Source organism: Lynx canadensis, chromosome X (assembly GCF_007474595.2).
Source record: "Lynx canadensis isolate LIC74 chromosome X, mLynCan4.pri.v2, whole genome shotgun sequence".
In the NCBI taxonomy this organism is placed as follows: domain Eukaryota; kingdom Metazoa; phylum Chordata; class Mammalia; order Carnivora; family Felidae; genus Lynx; species Lynx canadensis.
The window spans coordinates 45,709,911-45,729,280 of NC_044321.2; the positions used below are offsets into that span (position 1 = coordinate 45,709,911).

The window sequence follows — 19,370 nt, forward strand, 5'->3', positions numbered from 1 at the left end:
TTATGTCTAACCCCTCAAAAACCTGCAAGATTCTCTTATTTGTAATAACAAAGCATCACACACTATGTATTAACAAAAGCTGCAATGTATTGCACCCATCAAGATTCTGAATTGTTTGGGACTTAAAAATCAGCCTTCAATCTACAGTCTCTATGTTATCCCAATTCAGAGGAAAAAGGAAGCATATCTGTCAAAGGTAAAAGGAGTCCAAAACACAAAAGAACATACAGCAGTCACCCAGTATCTGCAGTTTCATTCTCCATGGTTTTTGGTACCCACAGACAAGAACAATCTGAAAGATGATCCTTCTTCTGAGGTACTATCAGATAGTCAACAGTAGCCTAAGGCTACATTATGATGACTATGTCACATTGCCTAGTCATTCACCTCACTTCACCTCATCACATAGGCATTTTATCATCTCATATCATGACAAGATGAAGACTGAATACAGTACAGTAAGTTATTTTCAGAGAAACCATATTCATGTAACTTTTATTACAGTATATTCTTATAATTATTCTATTTTATTATTAGTTATTGTTAATCTCTTACTGTGCCTAATTTATAAACTAAGCTTTATCATAGGTATGTACAGGAAAAAAAAAAAACAGTATATATAGGGTCAGTACTGTCTGCAGTTTCAGGCATCCAGTGCGAGTCTTGGAATATATCCCCCATGGATAAGGTGAGGGGGCAGGGAGAATACTGTAATAGCAATCATTTAAGCAATCCTTCCTGGTAATAGAATGGTCCAAGGGAAGAAATGAACCTGATAATCCTGAACTATCCAAAAACAACAGCAAAAAAAAAAAAAAAAAAAAGAAAGAAAAAAAGAAAATCCTACACTTCCACACTTTGCATATGCGTGCCATGTAAGAGTACAGTATATATCTTAATTTTTACTTTCTAAATTAATATCTGGCAAGATATTAACTCTGGTAGGTGTGTTATGGCTCTACACAAAATACCAAATTAACTAGAATGTTCTTCCATCTTTAAACGTAAAGCTTGTTTTGAAATCTGAAAACCAGTCAACATAGTATAGCTCTTGGAAAGGGGATGGCACATATAAGCAAATAGATCAGGTTTCAAACCCCAGTTCCATCAATGCCTGGTTGTGGGAATTATAAGCAATCACTTCACCTTGCTTAACACCTCATACTCTTCATATGTAAAATGAGGATAAGAATTCCTAGCTTCAGAGTATTAAGAGGATTACATATAATAGGTACTAAGTCAGGTTAACAACTATAGCACAATGGAATATAATAGCCATTAAAAATATATCTACAAAGTCATTACAAATTCTCAATTATAAAAATAATACATAATACACAATGGCTATAAAACATTCAAAGTAGAGAATATAAAAAGTGAAACTCACCCACCATCATTCCCTACAATTCCCTTTCAGAGCTTACAATTAGATATGTAACTTTCTGGACTTTACTAATAGTTTTACTTTTGGACTTTTAAAAAACCATAGACGGGATCTTCAACTAAGTTTTCTTGCTAAGAGATCCTTTCATTGAGGAGCTTTTTTAGTGTCATACATCGGTTGATGCCATGTTAATTATGACATTTCAAAAATTTTTCTCAAACAATGGTGCAATAAGAATACTTCAATATAACTTTTGCACACATCTGAATATGTTTCTAACATTTCTTTAAAATAGAACTATTGGATGAAATAAAATATATACATTTTTATTTTCTTAGAGAGAGAGAGACAGAGAATCTTAAGCAAGCTCCACACTCAGAGTGGAGACCAATAGAGAGCTCAATCCTACAATCCTAGCATCATGACCTGAGCTGAAATCAAGAGTTGGACGCTCAACTAACTGGGACACCCAGGCACCCCTAAAATGTATACATTTTTAAATGAAAGATGTGGCCAAACCCTACAAAAGGACATTTTGACACCAATAGTTTATATGTACCTGTAAGTACTGTTTCCCTACAACCTAGTCAATACTATATACTATTGCCAATCTAGTGGTTAAAAATGACCTCACATAATATGCATTTCCCCATTATTCCTAGTGTAAACTTTTCATGTTTTCTTGACCAATTCCTTAAAAATATTTAATATTCCTCTGTGAACTGTCTGTTCATATACTTTTGCATGTTTTTCTACTGGATTACTTACTACATTTTTAATAATTTATAGATGCTATTTATATAACATTATTCCTTTGTTGTATACAGTACAAATATTTTTTCCCAGCTTAAGAAGTCATCTGCCTTTTAATTCTTACACACAAGTTTTAATATTTTCACATAAAATCTGTCAACTTTAAAAAAGGGCTTATAGGTTTCTTGACTTAGGAAATCCTTCCTCATGAAAGATGTTCAGGAGTTGCCTATATTTACTCCTAAATATGTTTCTAGGATTTATGTGAATAGGGTGAAGAAACGACCTACAACACATTTTTCCCTCAAACAGCCAACTGTACTTTTCTTTATAAATGAGGCTTACTATTTTATTCTGCAGATATGTCTATTTCTATGCCAATTAAAAAAATTAAAACTACTATGGCTTTATATTTTGTTATCTGTTACAGCAACTGACCCTGATTCTTTATCAGTATTTTCTTAGATATTTTTGTGCCTTCTGCTTTCCAGTAAATGCTATTAACAGGGCCTCTACTTAACCAATTTGACAGATTAACTGTATTCTCCATGCCTTCTGTAAAATATATTGACTAATGCAATCTTGCTGCAGTCACTCTTTTGCTCCCACCAGTTATCGGTAAGTGTACCAAGCCAGGTGTTGGTCTTCAAACTCATTTATGTCAGCTGTCTGTAGAGCAATTAATGGTGTCAAGATTTTAGTTTCTAAAGGAACCTGAATATAGAAGGATGTTAAAATACTAGGGGAGCCTGGGTGGCTCAGTCGGTTTAGCGTCCGACTTCAGCTCAGGTCATGATCTCACAGTCCGTGAGTTCGAACTCCACGTCGGGCTGTGTGCTGACAGCTCAGAGCCCGGAGCCTGTTTCAGATTCTGTGTCTCCCTCTCTCTCTGACCCTCTCCCGTTCATGCTCTGTCTCAAAAATAAATAAACATTAAAAAAAAAAATACTATACAAGGCCACCTGGGTGGCTCAGTCAGTTAAGCATGTGACTCTTGATTTTGGCTCAGGTCATGACCTCACAGTCATGAGATGGAACCCCATGTTGGGCTTTGCACTAAGCATGGAGCCTGCTTAAGATTCTCTCTCTTTCTGTGCCCCTCCCCGACTCATGCACATGTGCATGCTCTCTCTCAAAAAATATTTATATAAATAAAATACCATATAAAACAATGATTTAAACTGAAAAAGGAACTATCTTCTTAAAATAAAAACTAATCTGAATATTTGGCAAAGACTAAAAGGCAAGATGCTAAAAGTAGTGTCAGGGTGCCTGGGTGACTCAGTTGAGTGTCTGACTTCAGGTCATGATCTTGCAGTTTGTGGGTTTACGCCCTGCATTGGGCTCTGTGCTGACAGCTCGGAGCCTGGAGCCTACTTTGTACTGTGTCTACCTCTCTCTCTGCCCACCCCCTCTGCTTGTGCTGTCTCTCAAAAATAAATAAACATTAAAAAAAATAAAATAAAAAAATATAAAAATAGTGTCAAGTTAGGGGAAAGAGATTCAGGGGTAAATTATAGAAATTTCTAATTCTGTATTCAAGTTCCTTTACAAACCATGCTACTGGTGCAGAGCTCACTTGGGATTCTCTCTTTTCCTGCCACTCCCCTGCTCGTGTGCATGCACGTTTTCTCTCAAAATAAATAAACTTAAAAAAAGTTCTGCTTTAACAACATTTTAACAATAATTAACCTACCAACTATTAACCTTAATTTGATCTAAGAGGGCTTCTACTACATTGAGTCTTCTCATGCAAAAAATGGCATCATCTGTCTTTGCTAACAAATTTAGATCATTTTTTAAATCTGTAAGTAAGGGTTGTTTTGTTCTAACAGATCTTAAATACTGCTGGTTAGGTTTATTTTCTTTTACTTATTTATATACACCATCTGTCCATCCAATTACTGCCCATACACATTACTTTCTCCTTGCCAAAGACAACACTTTTCACCACTTCCTATATCCTTTAATTTCTGTTTTTTCAAAACTGTATGTTGTTTTGGGTGCACATCTTTAAGCTTCAGAAATGGTACTACCAATAAACATTTTTAACTCCCTCTCACTCAGCATTATTTTCAAAAGCTACTGATGTTGCTACGTGCATTATTTGGTCCCCTGCTTCTAACTGCTACACAGTCCATAATATGCATAAACTCCATTTTGCTTATCCAATCTACTGCCACAATGATGCAATATTCTCCCACATGTTACCTGACGGAATAATGTGATATCTTTGGGATATATACCAGGAGTACCAGTCAAGGTTCCTATAGCCTCACATGCCTATTAGCACTTACCATTACACAGTTTTCTAATTTTTGCTGATCTGACAGTTTAAAAGGCTGTATCTTGCTTTAGTTGTATTTCTCTAATTACTAATGAGTCTGGAGCATCATTAATGTGCTGAGTTTTCTGTGAATTATCTATCCATACTTTTGTTTATCCACGTTAATTTGGAGGAGTTCCTTAAATATACTACAGGGACAGTCCCTTGACAGTTTTAAAACATGGCTAAACACTTCTCAATCTATCACTACTAAGTTTTATCTTTGGCAGTGCTGCTTAATATTGTCCACAGACCAGCTGTTATTCCACCAACTGTTTGAATGTGGTATTGATTGGTCCATGACAAAATGAATTGGCACCAGAATGTTGTTAGCCACATCAGTAGGTGCACTGTTTAGGTCAACTAGTGTTTTTCTCATTCAAGGAAGCAGTGTGCTGATTTACACTCCAGTTAAGTGCTAGCATAGCAGTGAATTATGATGTTTTCCATTGAAAAGGAAGTCTTAATTTTGTATTATAAAATTCAAATTTTTACAGTAAGATTTACGCTTTAAAGTTTTTAAGAGTTCCTTCCCTACCAGTATATCAAAATATAACCTTCTACATTATCTTCTCTTAAATGTATGGTTTTGCCCAATACGGTTTAACTATACTTGAGGTCTTTATTCTAATCATCTAGTTGTTTATTACTACTGTACAGAGGAGATATTTGTTTCTATACACTGATTGTTGACTTGGTTGTCTCACTGTACTTTTATTAGTTCTAGTAATTTTATGCTATCTCCCCAAAAAACCCAAAAGCCTCAAACCTATCACCTTCATATAGTAACAAGTTTTCTCTTTTAGTATGTATCGTTCATTTCTTTCTTTTCTCTTGTATTTGTTAGGACCTCTACTACAAATTCCAGTGGCAAAAGTAGTAGGTAGCATCTTGTCTGACTTTAGAATTCAATGGAAATGCTTCAGCTTTCCCATTATGACTCATAAATTTATGATGAGTAGATGATTCATAAATTTAAAGTTTGTTTTCCTATTTCTAAGAGTTTATATTAGTTTTTATTAATGTGCTGAATTTTTATCAAATGCTTTTTTGAAGCATCATCTACTTGAGATACGGCTTCTTTTCCCTTTTACTGTTATTTGGGTAGCCAATGTTGAACTATCTTACATTTTTTTAATAACATGAGAAAATTACTTATGTTAAAGAAAACAGGCTGCATGTCTCTATATGCATATTTGCAAATCTAAGAAAATATGCTCAAATTTTGAAGGAAGCTGCATCTGGGTAAGTTATATACAGGTGATTAATATTCTCTTTACACTTTTCTGTATGTCCTAGAATTTTCACAATACATGTTGCATTCACTATCCTACAAAAATGATTTTTAAGGAATCATGTACCTAAAAATAGCCTGAAACTTGAGTTACATTATTTGAGTTAACCATTCAATTGGCTTTTAAAAAGTCAGACTTACCAATTTCTTCTAACAAAACGTTCTAGCAATGGCTACCTCTTTCAAACCTAAGTACGTATCATCCTTTTGTGTCTAGAAACATTGGACAATAGTTTGGTGGAGTTGAACTTTTACATGAGAGTTCTTTTTGCCTTCAATTACAATTACTACCATCACAAGCCAATTACTGAGCACAGCGCAAAATACCTTGTATTTTATTCTGAAACTACTCTGAAGGTAGATATACTAAATTCCCAAATGAAAAAACTGGTATCAGAGCTAATAAGCAGGGACAAGACAAGACTCCAATCCAGATCTTTCATTGCACTATACCTCCCTCGTGAGTAGAATCTGATTCTGAACTTTCCAGAACGAAGTTGTCATTTTTGAAAAAAGGGAGATTCTACTTTGTGAGTAGAGATTCATGAAATCTCTCACAATTACTTCGTAACAATTGAGAATACTTCTTAGGTTTAGGGGGAACTTCGCTAATGGGGCCCCCATAATTCCATTTAATTAGGCCAGTAAACTTAGGGATTACTATCCATTTTGACAATGCAAAAAACACCTGTGGAAACGAACTATATGGTCCAATTTTGTGCCCTTCCACTCTTTACCCATGACTCACCTCTGCCAAGTGTTGCAGCCGGGTTAGCAGTGGGGTTCTCTTGTCAGATCCAAGGCGTGTGATATAGTTTGATCTTTTGCTAAATACATACAGAAGATTAAGGACTGCCAGCACCACTTGCATATCAGAGGAAGCCAATAAAGTTGTCAAATGCTACAGGGAACAAAAAAGGGCAAGTTCATGGTATTAGGCACATTAGGCCTTGAAAACTTAAAATACCAATGTAGTAATAGATTTGTCAATATATACAAAGCTATTAATAAGTTTAACAATACAAAAAAATTTATAAATATTTGAGCACCTACAACATGCAACCTTGTTCCCAAGCAACTTATAATCTGGCAGCAAGCCACAAAGTCCAATAAAAGTAAAAGAAAAACAAAAACAAAAACACATGAGCAGCAGCTCAAAACTGCACAGGTGTCCCCACAAGAAAAAGAAATTACAAAAGAGACAAATGTGATATTTTAATACATAGTGGAACTCAAGAACATTAAGTCTCCAGCTAGACTAAAAGAACTGTGAAAGAAAGATAATTTTATGCTCCTGTATTCTTTGAGATATAGAATGAATTAAAGTGTAGGGTTCTCCATATGGAAGCTAAAGATATCAACAACAGCTGGTGATGGGGCGCCTGGGTGGCTCAGTCGGCTGAGTGTCTGACTTCAGCTCAGGTCATGATCTTGCAGTTCGTGGGTTTGAGACCTGCATCGGGCTCTGTGCTGACAGCTCAGAGCCTGGAGCCTGCTTCGGATTCTGTGTCTCCCTCTCTCTCTGCCCCTCCCCCGCTCATGCTCTGTCTCTCTCTCTCTGTCAAAAGTAAACATTAAAAAAAATTAAACAAAAACAAAAAACAGCTGGTGGCACTTATGACTGTTACAGTATAGTGTATGCAACATTAACCCAAGAGTGACTCCTTTGATTTTTTAATAAAATCGAAGTCTATCAATATATTTAAGCATCTAGTCAGTGTTAAAATCAGTATGTCATTTAGATGGCAATAAACCTAAGTATTTCTGGTTGCTGATAATCCTGAAGGCCATGGTCTTCCTTTTGCAACTAATGTATTTTATCTTTAACAGACTGCTTATCTGTTCCTCACTTAAAACTCTGGGTGCTATACTTTAGTTCAGTTATTCCACTTCTTTTCCCAAACCATTTCCTTTCAATTCTGTTTACCAAAGAATTAGAAAAATTAACACTAACAACAGGGCACTTAGGCAATGAGTAATGTGTCAAGGAAATAAAACTATTTCCAATAGTTTAAGTGGTTTGGGGCTGCTCTAATAATGAATGCGGAACAAAGATCAATTCCCACAAATTCCCAGGAATACTTCAATATATGTATTACATTCTCAATTTTATCATTGTCTTTGACACTGAAAACCCCAGAGCTCCAAAATGAAAAGGAAAGAATTATCAGAGAGAAATAGCAATTTATTTCTAGATATGAGCGATTCTAGTTAAGAACAGATCACATAGGCTTGAACCTCTCATACCTCTATGGAACTGTACAGATGCCGGGAAAAGCTGTACTCAATGAGCAAGGCAGTGAAGTTCAACACAGCCAAGAGAAGCATTTTTAGTTGTTCTCTCTCCGGCCTATCACACACGAGCATCCATGACATATTCTCCACTGTTTGTCCAGCATCTGCCAGAATTCCATCAAAGCGGTCCAACAGATCCACCCAGTGATATAACTCACACTGGAGAGAGGAAGAGAAAGAGGAACATGTAAGAATAAGGTCGAAGTACTATGTGGGTACTTTGCTACAATGGACTGCTGAGCAGGACACCTAGACAAGTTCACTTCCCACCTTTGCTTCTCTTCAATTCCCCTACCAGTACAGAAATCCATATGACAAAGATCATACTCTGAGCCACATAAACCTGTGATCATTGTTATATCCACCAAAGTACATTATGTACAAACACCAGTAGACACCCTAACTAGGTCTTTAAAGGGAGAATTCTGGCTACCTTCTGAGGTCTACAAAACAATGACTCTCCCTGCCAGAATCCATTTTATCAAAAATGTTCACTTTTAGAGTTATCTAAAGAAAATTCTTTTAACTATCTCAAACTCATACTGTCAGTCAAACTAAAGGAATTCTGTGGTTGAGATTCTTTATCATCACCCGTGTAAATGTTCCTCACCCTCAGCTAGCAAACTTTTCCTTTCACATTTTCTTTCAAAATTTCCTTGGTAACTATTCATAAGCTAAAAGCTACTGACCTAGAGCTATACTAGACATACAGCTTAGATAATACAGCTTATAACTGTAGACATACAGCTTATCAGATACTAATTGATGAATGATGCTACCTCATTGTGGTTTCTCTTTCCATATCAGAACATAAACAAAATGATGTACTAGTCCAGGGAGCCCTGCCTTTTGGGAGTGTGGGTTCACATACCTTTCCAATGTTCCATGTTTTGATTTGCTGCAGTTCCAAGAGTAGTTGCTCATCATTACAAACTTTGAGTTTGTCTATTAAGGCTCTGCAGTCTGCAGGCTGAGAAAAACAGGTATTCACAAAAGGTTTTTTGGAGTAAAGGAATCTTTAAGCCAACACACTCAGCAATTTAGAAAACTGGAAATTTGCCAGACAATCACTTGGGATTAAATGGAAATCTTATAATAATAAAACCATCCATCTGTTCATTTTCATTTTTTTAATGTTTATTTTTTTTTTGAGAGAGATACAGAGCATGAGTGGGGGGAGGGGCAGAGAGAAAGGAAGACAGAATCTGAAGCAGGATCCAGGCTCTGAGCTGTCAGCACAGAGCATGACACAGGGCTCAAACTCACAGACCATGAGATCATGACCTGAACTGAAGTCAGACGCTTAACTGACTGAGCCACCTAGGTGCCCCCATCTGTGCATTTTTAACTTGGATAAACTTGTACAATAGAAATAAAGGAAACAAGCTAGACATAAAAAAAAAAAAAAACGAAGGAATCTGTACCACAGTCTGAAAGTTAACTAGAATACCTGATAAGAAATCTTGAAATCAGAGGAACACTGGAAAGCCCTAGTGAATTCACAGTTAAAGGTGAAGTTAAAGGTGGCTATATTTTCCTACAACTATTAAATCCTCTTAACTGTAGGAGGGCCAAGAGCTTCTGAACACCGGGACTTCATTCTTACGGGGTTCCCATTGCCATACATTCCTGCTCTCTTTAACTGATGAAAGGCCTGTTTGTCAGGTAACAAGGTGTGGATTGACAGTTTAGTAAAGTTTCTTAAAGCAGAGGAGGAAGGATAGGGAATGGGACATAGAAGTCTTCCATTATGGATGGCAGCTGGAAATGACTACACTTGCATGGCATCCTGAAAATGGGCCTAGATTTGCAACCAAACAAACCTGGGTTCAGTTCTTAGCTTGATGTTTACTAAGCTGTTTGATCATGAGCTACTCCAATCTCTCAGCCAGTTTTCTTACCAGGAAAACACACTTAATAACTACCTTGGTAATGTGAAGCTCAAATGTTTGCAACATACATAAAGCACTTATTTCACATAATAGGAGTTTAAATATTGAGACACAGCATACTACTTCAAAGAGTATGAGCTTTGGAATTAGACAGTTGGTAAGCTACCTCTTTGAATCTCCGTATCCTCTTCTGCAAAATAAACTAACATCACCTATTTACCCAGCAATGTCGTCATGAGATTTAAACTAGAGGTACCTTCAGTACCCAAAACAAACATGGAATAACAGGGGTTTCTCCCTCTGAAGTAAGCGTTATTAAGAGCTACCTCAAATTTTTGTGGTGATTAAATGCATGTAAAATTCTTGGCATAAAATCCTTCCATAAACCAGGCCTGCACTTTTCTCTCCTCTCCTTGAAGTCATATAGGTTGAGGGAGAGGTGATGAAGCAGGATAAACATAACATGGGAGTCTAAACCATCTACTCATGTAGTTCACTTGTGCTTTCTGAACCTACTGAAGTTTAGTATCAAATATACCACTTCAAATCTAATCTGCAGCTATGCAGAACCAATTTTATGATTTTGTGGGTTAGATTACACCCAATTCATGATGAACATTTGAATACTATAGTCACTTGGTATCTCATAATCAGGCATTCAGTTTTTATCAAGTTCCAGTAGCAAGCCTGAAACTGCTTTTCTGAATGTCAGAATACTTGTTGGCAGGTAATAGTATTGCCAAATTCTAGGAATCTTAGCTGCACTTCCCCTATCAGGGCTTGCCAGAGGCATCTTTGGCTGACACCTAAATCAGACATCTGGATCTACTAGGTCAAAATGTCCGCATAGTAGGGCAGCTTGCATCATAGCCTGAACCTTTTGCAGAATCTTTTCTAGATCCAGACCTCACTATCACTTTAGTGGTTATCCAGCAAATGAATCAGAACACCAAGCCCATATTTGATACATGGTGTTTCCAAAATCCAAAGAGAACCTCATACGTTGTTCCTCTGTCTTCATGGTGCATGGTACAAGGTGCAGCAATTTATCTCTACTTTAGAAGGGAAATCTTGACATTTCCCAGACCTCTGGACCCCTAGAAACTTTCCTGATGTGGGAGGCCCTCAAGCTTCAAAGGGCACTCTCTGGTACACAAATGCCTAAGGCATCTAAGGTACTTGTGTTTTCTGCTCACAAGATTCAGTCAGCCTAATGGCATCAATGTCATGTGCCAGCACAATGTTCTGTTTTATCAGCTGTATCAAGGTCCATAGTTTGCAGAATGCACCAGGGACAAAAGCGTATCTTTACCATCTTGTTCCTGCTGCATAAATGCAATAAATGCAGTAATACAAACTGATTATTATTTTCCTTCTGGCAATACAAAAGAAAGCATTTGCCAATTCAATGGCTGTGTACTAATTGCCAAGGTTCACTTTGATTTGCTCCAATAAAGATATCAAATCTAGGGGGAAAATCCTTTGCACAGCTGCTAATATACAAAGTGATCAATAAATGTCTTTCGTGTGCAGACACTATGGAAAACAGTGTGGAGATTCCTCAAAAAAATTAAAAATAGAACTACCATAAGATCTAGCAGTTCCACTTCTGGGTATTTATCTCAAGAAAATAAAACAATAATTTGAAAGGATATATGCAGCCCCAGGTTGACTGCAACATTATTTACAATAGCCAAGATATGAAACAATCTAAGTGTCCATCTTAAATGAATGGATGAAGATGTAGTATACATATACAGTGGAATACCATTCATCCATAAAAAAGAACAGAATCTTGCCATTTGTGACAACATGGATGGACCCCGAGGGCATTAAGCTAAGTGAAGTAAGTTAAAGACAAATACCCTATGATCTCACTTATACACAGAATTCAAAAAACAAAAAAACAAAATAAAAACCCAAGCTCAATAGACTGGTGGTTGCCAGAGGTGGCCAGGAGAGGAAAATGGGTAAAGGGATCAAAAGGCATGCATGCATGCACAAATAAATAAATATCCTTCTTAAAAATAATATCTAGTATTAACCACAGTACAGAGAATTGAGTATGTTGCTCAAGGAAACTAGGCATCTTTAAGCCTTAAAAATGTATGGTCTATGATCTAAACATTCCAATTCCAGGAGTTCGTCCTAAGTAATTAATTAGTAGCTATCAAATGTTGTGAGCCAGAAATTTGTATATAGGTGTCACCCCAAGAACAAATCCCTAACAATCCATTAGGTAATAAAAGAAAAAAATTTTTTTTAATTTGCATTTCTTTGATTATCTACAACATTAAATTATTCTAGAAGTTTACTGAATCTGTTCTTTTCTGAAATGATCTATGCCCATTTTGTCATTGGGATATTCATCTCTCCTACTGATGTAGCTACTAAAGATATTAACTACAGTTCACTGAACAACATGGGAGTTAAGGGTGCTGACAAACCCCCATGCAGTAGAAAATCCACGGGTATCTTTTGACTCCCCAAAACCTTAACTACCAATAGCCTACTGTTGACTAGAAGCCTTACTGATAACATACACAATTAACACATATTTCTTTTGGTGTGTATATTGTATACTATATTCCTACAATAAAGCTAGAAAAAATAAAGTGCTATAATTTTTAAGAAAATCATAAGAAATATACATTTACAGTACTGTATTTATTGGAAAAAGTCCACATATCAGTAGACCTATGCAGTTCAAAACCGGGTTGCTCAAGGGTCAACTGTATACTGGGTTACAAATATTTCCCCCAGCTTGTCATGTGCCTTTTTACTTTGGATATACTACTTTATGCTCCCATTATTTTTTCTCCTTTGCTTTAATGCTTGGAAGGGACATCTCCATCCAAGACTAGGTAAATATCCATCTATATTTTACACCTATAATCTAGGTGTGAATTTCTTTTAAAAATATTTGACTTTTATCTAGAATTTATTTCAGTATAATAGTCCCCACCCCTCAAAAGTCAAACAATTGTCCTGAAACCATTTCTTAACTGATATTGCCTTTCCCTAACAACCAATAATTCCTACAATTATCATATGTTAAGTTCTTATGCACATGAATACTAGGATCCTTTTCTAGGTTATTTTCTTACACTGATGTTACTGTTTTAATTTGTGTCACTTCTTAAGACAAGGTTTCTATTTGCTCTTTAGTTTCCAAAATAATTTGAGTACATAAATGTCAAAAATTCAAGATGCCCATTAAAAAAATATATTTAAAAGTGGGGGGGCCTGAGTGACTCAGTCAGTTGAGCATCTAACTCTTGATTTTGGCTCAGGTCATGGTCTTGCAGTTCATGGGTTCGAGTCCCACATTGGGCTCTCTGCTGACAGTGTGGACCCTGCTTGGGATTCTTTCTCCCTCTTTGTCCCTCTCCTCCTTGCACTCTCACTCAAAATAAACATTAAAAATATACTTAAAAGTCCAAGATGCCAAAACACATCAAAACCAAAATCAAATGTATCTGCAACAGCTATGAAAGTGAATATACTCATTATGTACGGCATTCAAGAAACAACCTGACATTTCAATGGCAAACACAAAAATGTACAGCATGTGCAGACAACCAATATAAGGTCAATAAACTTGAAAATATATTTAATTAAGGCATGCAGATTATAACCATGTAATATTTTCCCCCCTTATTAACAAAAATTTAAAAGATAATCTGTAATGCTAGAAGAGGGTATGGGAAGACAGCATTTCTCGCACTCATCAGTGTAATACTTAACAAAAAAGGGCAGAGAATGTCCATGCAATAATCTTTTAAAGACTAGAAGAAATATAGCAAACTGTTAATAGCGATATCCATAGTGTTACTTGCCAGGTAGTTAGTTTTTAAAAACCAAGTGACCTGTATTTAGCAAATAAACTGATTATGTGCCAAATCCTTTGCTAAGCATCTGCCTCATACCAAGGAGGGAAGAATTATCAACCCTGTTTTACCACTGTGAAAACCAGGTGAGAAAATAAATGCTTAGCCACAAAAACTAGTAAGATTCAAACTCATGTCTAATTCCAAAGCTTGTGCTCCTTGAACAACGGGGTCGACAGGAGAGTCGTAAGAAGGCAATACTTTCTTAACCTCAAAACGCAGTTTAAGACAGCTGATGGAATACCGGACTGAAGCTAGGATTTCTGCTGCTAGGACATGGTCACCCAACACACAGATTAATACAGGTTAAACTAAACTGTATGATTAAGAATCCATGATTTAAAAAAGCTACACCACTGGCCCCACAAGAAATCTAGTTAAGAAACATGTTACTACTTTAATTTTCTCGAAAACAAAATTGAGAAAGACCACACAAGTACAGACAGAATTTGAATCCACACCTGCTCTTTCCATTATACCATACTGCCTTTCAGTGCATAAGAAAAGCAGCCAGAGAGCCTGCTTCAGGTACATACAACTACAACAGTTTAGTGCTTACTTTCCACTGGCGACTAGCTTATTCACTTTTTTCCAAAGTTTTATTTAAATTCTAGTTAGTTATCATACAGTGTAATATAGGTTTCAGGAGTAGAATTTAGTGATTCACTACTTACATATAACACCCAGTGCTCAACATGCCAATCACCCTCCTTAAAGCCCATCACGCATTTATAGCCCATCCCCCACCCACCTCCCCTCCATAAATCCTCAGTTTATTCTCTATAGTTAAAGAGTCTTTTAATGGTTTATTTCCCTCTCTTTTGCTTATTTGCCTTTTTAAACAAGGGAAGTTCAAAAGCAAATTTGACTTTTTCAAGACAACTTGCTGTTTTATTGCACTTTGTATATATAAATGATGATGTATTTGGAAGGTCAGTATGGTGAACTGTCTACAAGAACTTTTTCTAAAATGAAAAAAATAAGACCATACTTTTGGATACTTACAGCCTCAGTAGGTGTCTTTTTCAGTTTAGTCCTGTCTACTTTCATGTTTTCGATTTTCTGTTTTATGATCTGAAAAGAAATTCCCCAAAAAAGTGAGAATTTAAAGTTGCAATCTTGAGCTCTACATAAGATAGAATGAAGAGCATGCAAAATGCTTAAAGCAAAAACTCTGGAGTTATGATGATGCTACGCGAATTCACAAGCACAGCTATGAGGTAGGGAAGGATAAGGAATATCTCCAGATAAAACTGGCCCACATCCATATGTTGCATAAGACTAATCAATTTAAGCCAAAATTAAAGCGCTTTTTAAAAACAAACCTCTCAAACTCATAATTGAAAATAAAAGATCACAATGTTTTTAACACACCTCAGGATGGAAAAATTCACCATATCCTTGCAGTTTTCTGGAAAACTTAGCAATTCTACTTCTGGGAATTTAGCCAAAGAAAATCATAAGGATGCACAAAATATTTAACCATAAAAACCTATACTCCATGACCATATGTAATAGTGAAAAATTGGAAAAGAACACACGCCCAAAAAGGATTGGTTTAAAATGAAATATTTCACAATTGTTATAAACACTGCACACAATTATGTAACAGAAAGATGTTCACGGTGAAATAAAAATTACAAAACAAATAGTATAAACCTATCTAAACCACTTAGAAGGGGTATGCATCAAAATGTTAACTCACTGCTGACCAAAAGGATTATGTAGATGCATCTTTGTATCTTTTATTGTTTTAACCAATAAAAATATATTAGTTGTGTTATAAGAACAAAGGCAGCATAATACTTTGTTAATTAGAAAATGAGATAGAAGACTCCCACTAGAAATTTTCTGAGCACAGAACACAATCATTTTACTAAGATCTTTCAGTTTGGAAGGCACAAAAGTGGGTAACCCCTCGTATAAACCTAGGTGATCTTTCATGGTAGACAGGTCCCTCAAGATACTCTGACCAAGGCACAAGAAGAAATAAAGGATTCTCCCATTAGCAACCAGGACACATGGACAGAGGTAGAGGTGAACTGAAAGCTCTTTATATACCAAAGATTCTCCTGATAATAATGTATTTGCTACATAGCAGTAACTGAAGGTGAGTGTCCCTTCCCCAAGAAGGCGGTCATAATATAAAGCTGACCAAGCACAGGTATAAAATTCAGGCAGCTTCTGGCCTAGATTTAGTCCAACATACTCAGTAGTGTGGAAATAAAGTGTTATTTGCCTACATGGTCGGTATCTCTTCAACCAAAGGGCATTCAGGAAGAACTGATCAAACATCCAGAGTATATTCTAAAATGCATTCCTGGAAGAAAAAAAATGTTTTCCCTCTAAGGTTCACATTTTAAGATATGGGATTCCAAATTACTTTTTAAAAAATTACCTCAGCATCTTAAAAAAAGTGAACCAAGTGCCAGCTGCCAACAACTTCCAAAATATCTAAAATGAGGCCAATAGGATTCTGGCAACAATCCGATCCATGTAGTAAAAACTGTAAGTGAGCTACTTATACTCAGTTTTGATTTTCCTCACAAAACTTCTCATACTCATTACCTAAAGCAAGTGGCTATCACATTATTGTGGCTGCAGTCATTTGCTGGGAGGCTATAAGACTAACTCTGCTGCAGGAAGTAGCAGCCAGCCCCAACACCATACAACCCAAATCACTGAATGCCTTCCCTTCAAAATTAGGAACAAAGTAAAGATGTCCATTCTCACCACTTTTATTCAACACAGTGTTGGAAGTTCTAGCCACTGCAATAAGAAAAGGAAATTAGAGGTACACAGATCAGAAAGGAGGAGACAAACTCCCTATGTGCAGATGACAAAGGATTATTTAAGTATAAAATCCCCCAAACGTACAAAAACACCTCTCCCAGAATAAATGATCTCAGTAAAGTTGCAGGATATAAGATAAACATCCACAAATCAATCTATTTCTATATACTGGCAATAGACACATACACTACCACTCACAATTGCTCAAAACAAAACTTGAAATACTTAGGTGTAAATCTAACGAAGCATGTACAGGACTTGTATGTTGAAAACCATAAAATGTTGATTTAAAAAAAATCAAAGAAGGGGGCGCCTGGGTGGCTCAGTCGGTTGAGCATCTGACTTCAGCTCAGGCCATGATCTCGCCATTTGTGGGTTCGAGCCCCACGTCGGGCTCTGTGCTGACAGCTCAGAGCCTGGAGCCTGCTTCGGATTCTGTGTCTCCCTCTCTCTCTCTGCCCCTCCCATGCTCACACTCTGTCTCTTGATAATAAGTAAACGTTAAAAAAATTTTTTTTAAATCAAAGATCTATATATATGGAGAGATATACCATCCTCATAGATTAAGATGGGTCAACATAGTAAAGATGGCAATTCCCCTCAAACTGACATGCAGGTTTAACGCAGATCCTATCTAAATCCCAGCAAGATTCTTTTTTTTTTAAATAAACTGAGATTATTATAAAATGTATATGGAAAGACAAAGGAACTACAATAGCTGAAAGGAACTATGATAGCTAAAATAATTTTGAAAAAGTAGGAATCCCTCTCTCTGATTTTATGACATTCATATGTATACCACCCTGTAATAATCAAGACAATATATGTAGTACTGGAGGTGGGACAGACACATATACCAGTAAGAATAGAAATAGACTCATACAAATATGCCCAACTGATTTTTGACGCTTAAAAAGGCAATTCAATCAAAGGATAGTTTCATCACCAAATGGTACCAGAGCAAGTAGCCATCTATAGGCAAAAAGATGAACTTTGACCTCAGTCACATACTTTACATAAAAATTAACTCGGGGCGCCTGGGTGGCGCAGTCGGTTAAGCGTCCGACTTCAGCCAGGTCACGATCTCGCGGTCCGTGAGTTCGAGCCCCGCGTCAGGCTCTGGGCTGATGGCTCAGAGCCTGGAGCCTGTTTCCGATTCTGTGTCTCCCTCTCTCTCTGCCCCTCCCCCGTTCATGCTCTGTCTCTGTCCCAAAAATAAATAAACGTTGAAGAAAAAAAAAAAGATGCTCTGGATTAACAGAAGGAAGAGATAGCACAAGCAAGTGGGAGTTAAAAAAAAAAAATTAACTCAAAATGAAACATGTGATGATTGTGGAGAAAAGCAAACCCTTGTGTACTGTTGGTGGGAATGTAAACTGGTGCAGCCAATATGGGAAAACAGTATGGAGGGTCCTCAAAACATTAAAAATATCCATCAATCCACTTCTGAGTATTTAGCTAAAGGAAATTAAAACACTAACTTAAAAAGACATATGCATCCCCATGTTTACTGCATTATTCACAACAGCCAAGACATGGAAACAACCTAACTGTCCATTGATGGATGAGTGGATACACACGAATATTATTCAGCCATAAAAAAGAAGGAAATCTTGACATTTGTGACAAATGGCTAGACCTTGAAGGCATTATGCTAAGTGAAATAAGTCAGAGGAGACAAATATGGTATGGTCTCACTTACATGCAGAGTATCAAGAAACAAAAAACTCCCAAAACACTAAACTCACAGAGAACAGACTGTTAGATGCCAGAGGCAGGAGTGAGTGAAATGAGTGAAAGTGGTCAAAAGGTATGAACTTCTGGTTATAAAACAAATAGGTCATGAAGATGTAATGTATAGCATGGTGACTATAGTTAATACTGTATTATATATTTGAAAACTGATGAGAGCAGATCTTAAAACTTTTCAATGCAAGAAAAAATTATAACTAGACTTACTGTGATCATTATATATACATATACAATCAAATCACTATGTTGTACACCTGAAACCATTATAATGTTGTATGTTGATTATCTCAATTTAAGACTGCAAAGTAAAAAAACGGATCACAGACTTAAACTATAGAACTCACTGGGAGAAAATATTTTCAAAACTATATATAATATCTAGAATACACAAAGAACTCTCAAAATTCAACAAAAACCCAAACAACCCTCCAAAACAAAAGCAGGATTAGCTTGTAGCTGCAACTATTTTTTTTTTTTTTTTAGCTCCAAGTATTTTAATGGCTTAAGAAAATGTAGATGAGGTCATGGGCAAATCTTCACACACATATCTCACTTTAACTACAGCTGTTTTGACTTAGGATTCTGTACCAGTCAAGGGCCTGGGTTGAGAATAGACTCTGGCTAACTAAAGCAGAAAACTGATTTAATGGAAGGATAACAGACAGCTCAGGGAATCATCAGGAAGGCTTACCGATCCACATTCAGAAAATGGGGAGGAACCAAGGAAGCTATGCAGTCTAGGACTACAGCCAAGGGACCTCCCACAGGCACAGCTTAGCTGGGGGTGCCTCTACTGTCAACACCAGACTCTGGAGACCTAGAAGCTACCCCGGTGGTAGAATGATTTCTGAACAGTCTCAGGTTATTTGCATCAATGGCTCTAGACACCAAAAGTTCCAAGTGTGAGCATCTGATTGGTAAAGTACAGGGGTAAGTCCAGGCCATAATTGTCAAGGTTCAGGGAGAGCAAGTATTTTTTCAGTTTCCAGTG

At 36.6% G+C, this 19,370-nt stretch overlaps 1 protein-coding gene across 10 annotated transcripts in view; it reads right to left on the reverse strand.

Moving 5' to 3' along the window:
- The window catches only part of HUWE1 (HECT, UBA and WWE domain containing E3 ubiquitin protein ligase 1), a 172,458-nt gene that overhangs the window by 125,419 nt on the left and 27,669 nt on the right, over positions 1 to 19,370 (reverse strand). For all 10 annotated transcript variants that reach the window (XM_030306191.1, XM_030306192.1, XM_030306196.2 and 7 more), the window contains 4 exons: positions 14,840 to 14,908; positions 8,924 to 9,022; positions 8,005 to 8,211; positions 6,506 to 6,658 (listed from right to left, as the gene is read on the reverse strand). In XM_030306191.1, coding sequence (XP_030162051.1) covers positions 6,506 to 6,658; positions 8,005 to 8,211; positions 8,924 to 9,022; positions 14,840 to 14,884 — 504 coding nt within the window. In that variant the 5' untranslated portion in view covers positions 14,885 to 14,908. The remainder of the gene's footprint in view (positions 1 to 6,505; positions 6,659 to 8,004; positions 8,212 to 8,923; positions 9,023 to 14,839; positions 14,909 to 19,370) is intronic.